This window comes from Helianthus annuus, chromosome 3 (assembly GCF_002127325.2).
Source record: "Helianthus annuus cultivar XRQ/B chromosome 3, HanXRQr2.0-SUNRISE, whole genome shotgun sequence".
Lineage (NCBI taxonomy): Eukaryota > Viridiplantae > Streptophyta > Magnoliopsida > Asterales > Asteraceae > Helianthus > Helianthus annuus.
Genome location: NC_035435.2, coordinates 83856385 through 83870311, shown reverse-complemented (window position 1 = coordinate 83870311; position 13927 = coordinate 83856385). Strand labels below are relative to the sequence as shown.

Sequence of the window (13927 nt, the reverse complement as noted above, 5' to 3'; positions counted from 1 at the left end):
TTGGATCCCCGCCATCCAATACCTATGGGCATTGAAGGAGATCCTACTAAATTTGACCCAGGTCCCAAGCAGGACCTCTAAACGCTGAACAAGGGCAAGACCCTTACCAAACCGTTCCCTTAACCCCCGACCAGGTAGCCAACATACCTCCATATAGACCGTGGAGATATGAATGGTGAAAATCTTTTATTTTATATAGACAGTAAAATAATGCCAAGACACCACGGACAAACGATAAGGAAAGATCACCTTCAACATAAGTAACTAGTTATTAAAGTCATTAATACAAAACCAAATAAAAAGTGCAAAAGATTAAAAATAAAAAGTATTATACTAAACACTTGTCTTCACCAAGTGATGTAAGAGACTTAGGCAAACATGGCCTTGATTGTCAAGAACTCTTACGATCAATCTTGGATCCCGAGACGACTCACACACTCTACGATGGACAATGGATGATGGTGGTGGATGATGGTGTTATGGTGGTGGTGGGTGGTGGATGAAGTGTGAGAGAGGTGGTGTGCCAAGGGATGAGAGAGAATGAAACCAAGCTTCTCTATTTATAGGCTGAACAGAACGCTGGACACGGCCCCGTGTCCGCTGGACACGGCCCCGTGCCCGTCTGACATTCTCTCTCTTCATTAATTGTAATTGCGAATTACAATTAATGCGCCTGCTGTACTTTCACCACGCCCCCGTGCTCGCTGGACACGGCCCCGTGGTGAGCAATGGAAGCTTCTACTGGTTTGTCTTTTCTGCTGCTTCCTGGGCACGCCCCCGTGTTCGCTGGACACGGGGCGTGTTCAGACTCTGTTTCCTTCTCTTTGTCTTGGGAGGTGCCGTTGAAGGTCCGGGCAGTCCACTTTTGTTCCTTTTCTTGTATTTATGGTAGAATTAGTGGTCTTTTTGCTTCTTTTGTGATTTTGAGCTCATTTCATCCTGAAAATACAAAAGGAAGACAAAAACACTCTTTTTCCAACATTAGTACTTAAAAAGGGTTAGTTTTATGCCTTAATTGATGTGTTTTATATGTTGCATTTTACACACATCAATAGCGAGGAGATAATGTAACGGGTAAAACATATATTTCTATACCCTTAAGGTACAAAAGATATGGATTCATATGTTATTAACCCATCAACAAGTTTGGTTAGTTTTGTAAATGCATTGAATTTAACAAAACATATTCATGGATCTTATGGTATCTAATTACAAGTGGAGGTAATTAAAGTTTCACATGAAGATCATACATCAATGCTCATTGAATGATTTCACACTAATGGATCAAGCAACATACCAAGCTGCACATCAATGGATTACGAAGTTTTATGCAACTTTCAAAGAAGTCGGACACGAGTCACTTATAGGATACATGTAAAAATGAGGGGGAGTATTACACAAGTTGCACTCTTTTTCCCTTAACTAAGTTTTATTCCAATGGGTTTTCTTAGTAAGGTTTTTAATGAGGCAACACACCTGATCCAAAAGTATCAGGAGGAGAAAATACGCGCTGCACTTTTTTTCTCTTAGCTGAGGTTTTGTCCGACTGGGTTTTCCTAGCAAGGTTTTTAACGAGGCAACATCACCAAGCGTATTAAAGGTATGTGAATAGTCAAGGGGGAGTATTATGAATGTATCATTTATATGGTGACTCTCCACATACATAACTCCTATTTCTTTAGTTTCTTTTTGTATTAATGTATGTGCCTATATATAGTGGCATTTGTATATGGTGTATATAGATCAATGAATAAGAAAACATTCTCCCATTCTTCCATTCTTCTCTATACATTGCTAATAGGTTCTAGTTGTTACATAACAAAAACATATATATTTTATAAAAATTGTTAATTAATGAATTAAGAAAATTTTAAAGCAATCGATAAAACAATAGTGATAAATTTAATAAAATAAAAAGAAAAAAACAAAGAAAATAAAATAAAAGAACTAAGTTAATTACATGTTATGTCCTTTATAAATAAACTTCATATTATGTTCTTTGAGCAAACTGGTAATTTTTCCTTAAAGTTAACTAAAAGTTAACATTAGTTAGCTTAAAGGACAAAGAGCGTGCAATATTTACAAAATAAATGACATTTTATGTGATTTTTAAATACAAAAATTAAAAAGTGCAATTTATTATTAGTATATATACAAAGAACAATTTGTGTAATTAACTCGTTTAATTTTTTCTATCTTCATATCTTAACCTCTTTTAAGTTCCAGTACTACACGCCACCAGAATATCACTATAAATAACACACACGTACATATAGATTGGATCCGGTATAAAATATCCTTAACTTAATAAACATAGGAAACTAGGTCAAACGAACTCCGATTGAGCCTGTTCTAGTAACATTAGAACCGACTCGTCGAACCCTAACAAAAAATCCTAACCCCTTAACCCTAAACCCTAATTCTAAACCCTAAAGCTAAATGCACACTAGATTATAAACCCTAAAGGCTACACTTAAGGTAAACCCTAAATTCTAAAGCTAAACCCTAAATCATAATGCTAAACCCTAAAGTTAAACTCTAAACCCAAAAAAGCTAAACCATATAAATATTTGAGTAGAGTTCGACGAGCTAGTTCGAACACCACTGAAATAAGATCAATCAAAGTTCGTTTGATATGGTTTCCGACGTCTCCTTAGTTAAAATTGTTTTGTATTTGATATTTCCCCTATACATACAAAAATGCATGCATAAATACATAAATGAATCTGAACAATGAAACAATTTGTGCAAGATAAGTGGAACATAATCGAATTTGGAATAAATATCAAGAGTTGAAACCGGCACCCATTTAGATCTAAATACTAATTCTAAGCACACATCGAACTCGAAACCACAGCAGAAACAAATATAAACGCATAAATTTGAAAATTATATGTCGACTTAAATGCCATAATCAAACTACAAAAGGAATTAAAAGAAAGAAAGTCAAAAGAAGATGAGGAGAAGGGGCGGAGGATTTTAGCGTCGGACCAGTTAAAAAAACTTTATTGAAAGGTCGTGGTTCGAACAGCAGATTGAGGTTTAAGTGGTGCAGGTGGGTCCCCGCTAAGTGCAAGGGCGATGCTTTGAAGGGGCCGGGAGGGGCGCCCGATCCCCCGAACTTTTCGGCCAGTAGTGTTGTATATGTATTTTTCGTATAGAAATTTCTGGGTATATATGTTTTCGACCCCCCGGTTCTATAGAATTTTTTAGGTATACACGTTTTTGACCCCCCTGTAAAAAAATTCAAGCTTCGCCACTGGCTAAGTGCAATATTTTTGCTTGGCGGATGGATTTGGACAGGATTCCCACGGTTGAGGCTCTTCGTAGAAGAAACATTTATATTCAAGATTCAAGTTGTGGTTTTTGTAACGAGGGAGAAGATGCGGTGAGTCATCTCTTTACGGGATGTCTTGCGGCCAATGTGGTATGGAACTCAATCAGTAATAGGTGTCGGGTTCAGCAGATCTTCGCGTTCTCTTTCCAAGATTTGATGGAGGTGCACTTGTCTTGTGGGCTTAAGGATCTGGAGAAATTTATTTTTCAAGGCTTGATCATCATTGCTTGTTGGAGTCTTTGGAAGGCGAGGAACGAAGCAAGGTTCAGGAATTATAGCCTTAGAGTTGAGAAGGTTTATTAGCAAGGTGAAGTCGCTTGGGTATCTTTGGGTTAGAAATAGAACGAAATATAAGAACTTAACTTGGGATAATTGGTGTAAATTTGTAATTATGTAATTGCTGTTGTGTTTTTGTTGCCTTCCGGGTTTTGGGTTGATGGTTTTCTAATGAAGTTTAGATTTAAAAAAAAAGGAAGATGAGGAGAAGGATGGTCAATTGTGGAGTTCTGGGCCCAAACGTGCATCAGAATGTTTAAGAAAAATTGTACATGTTTTTATTGAAATGTAATCGTGCACTAAATGAGAGTCCATTTTTAATTAAATTATAACAGAGGTCTACAATATTGGTTCTGGGCCCAAAGTAGTTTAGGTTTGAAACCCATTCGCTTTGGGTCAAAGATAATCAAAACTAGTTTTTTGTCCTACTCGGTTCAAGTTGACACCTCTATTAATTACAATAAAAATATGGTTATTAACAAAAAAAAAAAAATAAAAAAAAAAGTTGCCAATGATGTTATGGTAACATGGTTGAGGCATCCTGGTTTTTCCTTGAAACCTGGGTTCGAGTCCCACCCATTCCACTTTGGGTGGGGGCACTCAACTTAATGGGAAGTCTTTATGGGTTTTCCTCACTTGAACGTTATGTCACTCTATGTGCCAGTGTGGGCCCTGTTGTAATGAACGACCGTCTGGCCTTAGTGGGACCGAGCCTCCAATGAGGAGGTACAATGAGTCGATGTAGATAATTTACCGTTCAAAAAAATATTAATTTAAATAAAGTATTTTTCTATCTTATATTAGAGATAACCTTTTTAATGAATACCACTACTCTACCGAACCGATACCCATCAAACAACATCAACTGTTAACGACACTCACTTTTATAGTTTTCATGAGTTGCTTTAAGTATTTTTCCAACGTTGCTAAGTGCACAAAGTGCGGGAAACATGTTGATAACAGGTTAGATTGTAAATGTGCACGTATAAAATCTTCGTTGTATTGTGCATAGAGGTGTACAAACCCCAATTTAGGTCAAGAAGCGGTTTTTGGGTTGAAAATCCCATCCTACTAAAACCGATTTAGATCAGGTTTGAAACCGGTTTTAACGTTTAAAACGGTTTTTTATTAGTTTTTTTAGGTAAATCCAAACCGATTCGGTTCGGTTTGGAATTGATTCTGAACACAAAATTCCAAGCCTATACCAAATCGCCAGATCGGGTTAAACCCAAACTAGTTAGGTCAATTTCTTGTTGTAACTAACCCACTGGTTACAACAAGAAATTGGCAAGTCTATCTCACCTTATGCACCAAACAACCCAAGCCACGTCAAGAAAGAGCAAAAAAGATTCGAAAGACAGCACAACACAAAAAAAGGGGCCAAAAGTGGTCTTCCATCAACAACAAAAAAAACCCTAATAATGCATCACCAACAACAAGAACCCTAATTACTTCGATCCCATCAAAATTCATGCAAATCACATTGCAATAAACATCAATCACTGCTTAACATCAAGGTAATCACCCATTCAAACCTTGTTTCACCGCCAATTATCTCTTTTCTTGCTTAAAATTCATTCGATTATTATTATAAAATGTTAAATTAAGCAGAATTAAGTTCTTACATGCTCTGTTAGATGATTCTGGTTGATTATTGATGGATTAGTTGTATGATTATGAAGAAATTTAAATCGAATTTGAGTGAGTGAGAAATCTGGAAGAGTACGTGTTGGATTAATAATATGATTTTAATTATACGTTTGTGTTTCGATCATTTGAACGTTACTGTTCAATCACAACTCAGTTTCGGTAAAAGAACAATATATGATTTGTTAGATGATTCTGTTTGAATATTAGATGATTAATTGTATGATTATGAACAAATTTAAATCAAATTTGAGTAAGTAAGAAATCTGGAAGAATATGTGTTGGATTAACAATAATATTATTATAATATTATTATGTTGTTGTGATTCAGTTATGGCAAACTCTAGAGGACCTTCAGCTGCAAGAAACATGACGTGCAGTGCAAGAAACTCTTTACTTCCACCTAAATGTCCATTTCCCAGCATACCTCCATCATACGGCGATCATATTTCAAATTCTGTTAATGGACCGAAAAGGATACCTAAATACAGAGATGGGAATCATTGGCATCATCATCGCACGTCGTCCGAAAGCCTTGTGATTGAAGAGCAGCCTTCTTGGTTGGACGAGCTGCTTAACGAACCCGAAACGCCGGTGCAAAGAGGGCATAGACGGTCGTCGAGTGACTCGTTTACGTATTTGGAAGCAGCGAATGCGGTTAATACGGAATATGCTGTGAGAAACGAACAGGAAATGAGAAGTTTGAGTTTGAATCCGCCGTGGGGAGCTCAAGATTTTGTTTATAAAGATGCGCGGAATATGTCGTATTATGGAGACGTGAATGTCGGGATGAGAAGTAGAACGCGGGGATGGGATTCTCCGAAAGATGTTAACTTGGGACTTCAGAGATCGGTGTCTTTGGGTGCTACGCAAAAGCTTGATGGAATTGGTTCAACTGGTAGTGAAAGACTAGATTCAGCTGAATTGGGTACACAAGATTCAGGTGAAGCTCGTCCGCAAGATGCAAATGGTAGTTCTGAAAGAAAGGATTGTTTGAATAACAAGAACTCTGCATCGGAAACGGATACGAAACGTGCCAAACAGTAAGTTGCTGGGTAGTTGCATGCTAGAATGGTTACTTGACCCATAAACAATCAGTTCAAAACATTACTCATGATTTAGGGTTTGGTATCATTATGTACACCAATATAACTGACTTGTCAAACTTTGATAGTCAACGATGCTTGTTAGGTTTGGAAAGGTCAATTGTTAGATATTAATGTGAACTGATAAGTTCATCATAAAAAAGTAAAGTTTCGTGGCATTACGCTACGCCATTATGTGGATCTATGCAGTTATAGTGGTCAAGGGCCGATATTTGAGATATAGGTTGTCGCGGTGGGATATCGTCAATTTTAATATTATGCAGAATTTGTATATATACATATACAAAACATAAAACATATATAATATTAATAGTAATTTTAAAAGTCAAAACTCAAAAGTGCCAATATTTAAAACATGATCTAATCGTAAGCCATGAAATCTTCCCCCGAGTCCACATCAACCAAAGCATCCAAAAATATGGTCAATATCGTCGATACTATCGGAATCGATATTTGACACCGATATTTGTAGAGGGCCGATAACCGATATCCCACCGATATTAACTGCATAGATGTGGATTTATAATCAGCTTAAACATTTAAATCTATTCTTTTTTGCGTATAAAAGTCTAAGAGGTGTGTAATACAGGCAATTTGCTCAACGTTCGCGGGTGCGGAAGCTTCAGTATATAGCTGAACTAGAGAGGAATGTACATGCTTTACAGGTACATTAGATTTTAGAACTTGAAAAATCTTTTGTGGATTCACGTCATGTAGGTGTGTTCAATGTTCATCTTGATGAAACCAGACAATAGTGGAATCAAGAACCAGACCGATATAAACAAGTCTGGTTTTTTAGAACTTGTTTGTTCTCAAACCAAACCGTAAAATAAATACAAACTTGGTGCCTTATAGTTTGGTTAATCTAAAGAGTAAAGTACACGCATAGTCCCTGTGGTTTTCCAAACTTTTGGAAATGTTTCCTAGCTTTCCAAAAGTACACAAATGGTCCCGGTGGTTTGCACTTTGTAACGCTTTTAGTCCTCAACTTTTGCCAAAAGTACATGGATGCTCCCTATGGTTTACACTTTGTAACACATTTAGTCCATAACTTGGACCTCCTGAAACCTATAGATTTGTTGGCCGGGGACTAAATGCGTTACAAAGTGCAAACCACAGCGACCATCCATGTGCTTTTGGAAAGCTAGGGACCAAATCCAAAATTTTGGAAAACCACAGGGACTATCCGTGTACTTTACTCTAAATCTAAATATAAAACGACGTTTTTGGTTTGAATAATAAAATATTGGAGAAAACAAAATTGGTTCTGTTCCGGACCGAATAGAGAACATTTAAATTAATGTTACATCTGGCTGTGATTGCAGTCAGAAGGTTTTGAGGTTTCAGCTCAACTGGAGTTTCTAAACCAACAAAGTCTTATACTTGGAATGGAGAACAAAGCACTCAAACAGCGGTTGGAGAATTTGGCTCATGAACAACTAATCAAGCGTTGTAAGTTTCGATTATACGTATTAGTTATTTGTTTTGGCTTGTTCTTTGTTATATATGCCTATTACTAATAGTTGACATCTAAATTTCAAAGTATAATATAAGTTTAAGATAATTTTGTTAAGCATGTAGTAGTAGTGCCATTAAATAGACTTAGTTGATGAACATGCTAATGATAAATAGGCGTCTTTTAGATTTTGGCATAAAATACCAGATTACTTTATGTTATAACACAAAACACAATCTTTAGAAAGTTATAAAAATTGATGGGTAAATGGTTCAACCCGCCATGCTGACCAAGCGCAACCTTTTCAGCTAAATGTGTTTGCGGGTTTGACCCGAACCCTTAAGATTACACCCAAACCTATGAATTTTGCGTTAAGTTCGTGTCATGTTTTCACGCCGCGTCAGGAATACCCACCCCTATAAATAAGATGTTGCTTGTTACCATTATTCTTTAAGCCTGCCGTGCTTTTGAATTTTTCTAGATATTGCTTCTTAAGAATGTTTCTATGAGACTGTCCTATTCTAGATGTTAGTAAGGCGCATCCGTTAGAAAAATCTTAGATTTAAAAGCTAATCAAATATCTGGTATAACTCACAAATAGAGATGGCATTATGGGCTCATTTATCTTATGTGCAAATAAAAGTAGGTTATGTTTATCTTTGACGGGTCAAACAGGTAAAAGAAAGTTAGTTGAAAAGGAAACGGTTCAAACAGATTGAAAGTCACACGAAGTGTATTTGCTTGCATAAAACCACTCAGATCTTTTCATTAAAAAAATAAATTTTGTAATCATATTTAACATGCTAATGGTAAATTAGAAGTTGATGATTTTGGAAGTGCTTCGGGCCACCCGCTTGATTTCAAACCATATTACCCAATTGTAGCCCGAACGCGTTTAACCCGCTACCCAACCTGTTTGACCCGCCCATTTTCCACCTTTACCTAGAAATACCAACCCATGACCTAGTGGTCTAGTGGTAAGCTATGCAATTAATATCGGTGATATATCGGTCATTAAAATATCGGTGTCATATATCGATCAGAATATCGGCACCAAAATTATCAGCGATATTGACCGATATATCACTGACTCCCAATATTAGTACCTTTCTTGTTAGTTCTATCATTCGTCTTTCTTCTTATTGTTGCTATTAGTGTTTTAAGTCTTAGTTGTTAAATGTTGGTGTTTTAAGTCTTAAATCAGTTTTCACTTGCTACAATTTGCAAGGTGCAAAAGGTTAATTTGTTAATATTAGGAGAGTATACTGAATTGTTAGTGTTAAATTGCTATATATGTAAATTCTACATGATATTTACCGATATCCCACCGCGATAGCCTATATCTCAAATAGTGGTCGTTGACTGATATCTGATATTTTACCGCATTAACTGCTTAGGTGGTAAGGTGCTTGCCCCCCCCCCCCCCCCCCCCCACAACCAAAAATTAAAAAAAAAAACTAGAAATTCCTGAAGAGTAATGATTTATTGCGATTTTATCAGTGCAAGTAGAATTATTTTCATATGGAAAAACTAAATCAGTTATTTTCACAGTGGAGCATGAAGTTTTGGAGAGAGAGATTGGGAGACTGCGAGCCTTATATAAGCAACAACAACAACCGCAGCAGCAGCCACCACAAGGTCACCGGCGAACCGCCAGTCACGATAGACTCGATTTCCAATTTGCAAACCTTACTTTAAAATATAAAGACTCTAGCTCTGTCCTGGATCCTGTTTCTAGCCAGCCGCGTACCTGAAAACAACTATTACAACAGTCGTATGCTTTCCCTATTGAGTGGCGTGGTTTGCCCTTTGGGTTTGGTTTGTTGTTTGTGTGGGTCCGTTATATAAGCAAAAAAATGCATCTTACTTGCACCTGGTAGTCATTACGCTGGAAACCGTCGTGTTTTCCGGTTGGGAACTAACCGGAGGTGGAAACTTGGGAAAATGGTTCAACTTTTCATTTTCCCCTTTGGTTTCTTGGTGTTTGGTCAATAGTTGTTAGACTTGCTTACTAATCCCTTAATCTCCTTGTAATAAGACTAATAATGCTTAATGGAGATAATCTTGCTTGCTATCGGGTCGGGTTGTCGTGTTGTGCAAATGGTGTCTCGGCCGAATAATTCCCATGTGGTGTTGTCAAGTTATGTTGTATTAAGATTTGGTAACCATCCATGTGCAACACCTTCCACATTAATAAGAACCGCTTTTTCTTCTTCTACATTTTTTAAGTCAATTCAAAGCGTATTTCGATTAATACTTCTAAATATGGTTTGGATCAAATAGCTAAACACCAACTCTTTAGCTTAAAAGGTAATAAATATATTATTTATAAAAATAGTGTAATAATTTTTTTAGACACATGATATAATATTTAAATAAAAAATGATTAGCTTTAAATTTAAATAATTATAATTGTATAACAAGTGAACCATAAAACTCTACTTGGAAATAAATTGTAAACATTGCCTTGGGTCACATCTCTCACTTCTATTTAACAGTTTCAAGAGTAAAATGAAAGATGAAAGATGCATCAAAATAAAAATAAACCGAGAGCATATTCGGATCTGGACCGAGAAGAACCGATAACCGACCCTAAAATAAACCGAACCCAGCCCGTCCCTAGCAACTAGGGTTTTTTTCGGTTCTAGTATATCATATAGTATCGGGTTCGGGTCGGTTCCGGTCCAAAGACCCAAGAGAACCGACTTTAATAACCTGGACAGAATGATCATTAAAATAATTGTGGGACTATGATGGCCCAACTGTGAGGGGGTAGAATACTGTAGACATACAAATCAATTAGTATGATACAATTAATTATTGATTCATTCGTATTATTGATTACCTACGATATTTATTCATCAATTGAGGGTTGTGTTGTTGACGAGGTAAATCAATAAATCTTAAAAACAATGAACGTAAACCAATCAGTGTCATACGAAATCAAACATTACATAGCAATTTCATGCAGTGACGAAGCTTGAAAATTTACACCGAGGGGTCGGAAGTCACTGGACCTAAAAATTCTATACAAGTAAAAAAAATTTATAAAACCGGGGGGTCGAAAACGTGTATACCTAAAAAATTCTATACGAAACGTACATACAAAACACTACTGAACGAAAAGTTCGGGGAGTCGGGCGCCCCCGGGCCCCTTGAAAGCTGCGCCAATGATTTCATGCACAATAAACTTACTTCAAGCCCAATTTGAAGTGTGAAATCTTGAATTATATTGACATGTATGAATCCGTATAAACTTTGTATGTGAAAGTGATGCCTAAATCTGGCTGAATCACATGAAATGGATGATCCTTGAGTAAATTGCGAGTCTCTGTTAACAAAGAGTAATCTGGTTCGGGTTTTAACTTGGAACCAAGAACACCGAATATGGTTGGAACCGATACCCGATTAACTTATAAGGTACATGATTCGGGTATTGTTTTAGGATGAATTCGGGTATCGGGTCGGGTTGGTCCGGTTCCTGGCAAATGCTCACCCTTACTACATCCGGTTTCTTTTATCTAAGTTTGGAATTACAACATAAAAATGCCTTTTATTTGAGACTAGTTCTGGTGGTTCTTTTTTCCCGGTTCTCATTCAAAGTTTGCACACAACTTTATCTTAATGATAACATAATTACACATGAAATTTAGATTTTTATTCTTTTCAATTTGTGATTAATATAACAATATTTTCAAAACAGAATGATGTTATTAGAGAGTCTAACGCGGTGTTGCTTAGAGCAATGACTATACAAGGTTCGTCCATGTTTCCTTTTTGTTTTGAAATATTGTGTTTGATTTGTTGGTGTAACTTTGGTTATGTAGGTACGTACGTACGTACCTTTACTCCACTACATCGGTAATTTTAGCTCATTACACACACAGTGCTTCCAACTTTATGTATAGTATTGTAATATCTTCGTGTAATTTCGTGTTCTTCCATCTAAAATTCATTCATTCATATAACAACATTCTCCATGGCAAGGAATAGTGCCAGGCTGCGGCCTGACGCTCAATTATGCCCCCCCCCCTCCCCCCCCCCTCCCGATTAAAAAATACGATTTTCCCCTCAGTTAACAGTTACAATATTGTCATCGTTTTAGCTTTTGACAAATTACAATTTTACCCCAGTTCAAAATTACAATTTTGCCCCCAGTTCAATATTACAATCTTGCTATCATTTTTTTTTTTGCAAAACTATGGAAGTGATTTTTTATTTGGTTGACTTGATGTAATTTTTATTTGTGTCAGGCAACTCCCTAGCACTCGCTCTTTGGTACTGAGAAATTCAGTTTTACCCCAGCTCAAAATTACAATCTTGCTATCGTTTTAGTTTTTCTTTCTAGTGAAACTATGATAGTGTTTTTTTAATTGGTTGAGAAATATTCGGCCCGACGTCCGGCAACGCAAACAGACACAAAACTAGTTTCATTTAAAGCTTATAACAAGTTTATATTAGAGTTAAATGCTTGGTTGGTCCCTGTGGTTTACAAAAATTGCAGACTTGATCCCAGTGGTTTACTAATTACACGCGTGGTCCCAGTGGTTTTCAAAAATGCACTCGGTTGGTCCCCAGCCCTAACATCAGTTAAATTTCTCAGTTAACTATGTGTGAAATGACGATATTACCCCTAAAAGCCCAATCATCTTCTTCATCCTCTAAACCACCATAGTCACCATCTGAACCATCTCTGACCAAACCAGCCTGCAGCCACCAAACAGCTACCATCTCTGAACCACCACAGCCACCAAACCAGCCTCCGTACACAACCACAACCACAACCACAATCCACCCACCATACAACAACAAACAAACACAACCACAATCCCCACCATACAAACCAACTGCTTCAAACTAACAACAAACACAACCACAATCCACCCCACCATACAAAGCGCCCAATAATCATTCATCCCATGAATCAACCCCCACGAGATCGAATACCCAACAATAATCCCCGACAAATGCCCCAAAAACTCGCTTGCGACACAATAATCATTCATCCCATGAATCAACCACCACCACCTCTCGCCACCGTCCGGTTCGCCGGAGATCTTGATCGGGAAGCCTGCCCGGACCCGGGCCTCTGCCGGCCGGTTGACCCAAACCCGGATCCACGGTTATTGATTTCAGATCCGGATCTGACCCGACCTGGAGACTGTTGCTTACCTCTCACCGGAGAATTTATATTGTTGGTTTCTGATCTTGTGTAGGCTGTTTCTGGGGGTAGTTTTTCTGGGTTCGTCTTGGATTTTGTTGAATGGTTTTGGATTAGGGGTTTCGGAGAGTACTTTCACCGTTTCTTCCTCCACCGGCGGCGGAGCTCTGCTTGATCTTGATGAATGCCGGTGGAAAAGATGATGATAGTAATGAAGATGATGGTGATGAAGATGACTTGGTGATGAACAGTGGCGGAGGTTACTTGGTGCCCGGGGGTGCACCCGCCCACCCCAATGTTTCGGGTAGAAGTGTATAGGTTCCGATTTTTTGTCCGGAAATTTTAAAAATTATATAGAATCGCCTCTCCCCAATTATTTTTCCTAATTATGTATACAATATATAAATTAAAGTAAAGTTCATTACCACTTTATATATCCTAAATATTTATACAATATATAAATTAAAGTAAAGTTTATTACCACTTTGTATACAAGTGATGAGAAGTTTTGTAAATATATTTTAACTCTTATTTGCTTAACCCTAGATTACCCACCACACAATAAACTTAATCGCAAGTTTTTATGTGTTAGAACGGATCCTTTGAATGAATGAAATTTTTTTGTTTTATTTGGAACTATTATTATTTGACCTGACCCGGATCGATTGCAGGCAGACCCAACCCGAAACATAACGATAGGAAAAAAAATTGGGTCCCATCACTTTATGCCCCCTCGAAATTTTTGGTCAAGCTCCGCCACTGGTGATGAAGATGATGGAGATGACCTGGTGATGAAGATGATGATGGGTTTATATACTGTTTCTTTTTTTTAATTCTTATTTTTAGGTTTTTAATTGTTCAAGGGTAATGTAGTCATTTCCCACATAGTTAACTGAGAAATTTAACTGATGTTAGGGCTGGGGACCAACCGAGTGCATTTTTGA

The 13927-nt window shown here is 37.3% G+C and overlaps 1 protein-coding gene across 1 annotated transcript; it reads left to right on the top strand.

The window, feature by feature from the left end:
* The first annotated feature begins 4939 nt into the window (after positions 1 to 4939).
* Positions 4940 to 10038, top strand: LOC110928855 (uncharacterized protein At4g06598). The gene is made up of 5 exons (XM_022171900.2): positions 4940 to 5130; positions 5592 to 6303; positions 6956 to 7031; positions 7692 to 7818; positions 9374 to 10038. Exons 2-5 carry the CDS (start codon positions 5594 to 5596, stop codon positions 9574 to 9576), a joined length of 1116 nt encoding a protein of 371 aa, XP_022027592.1. The 5' UTR covers positions 4940 to 5130; positions 5592 to 5593; the 3' UTR covers positions 9577 to 10038.
* Positions 10039 to 13927: the final 3889 nt, after the last annotated feature.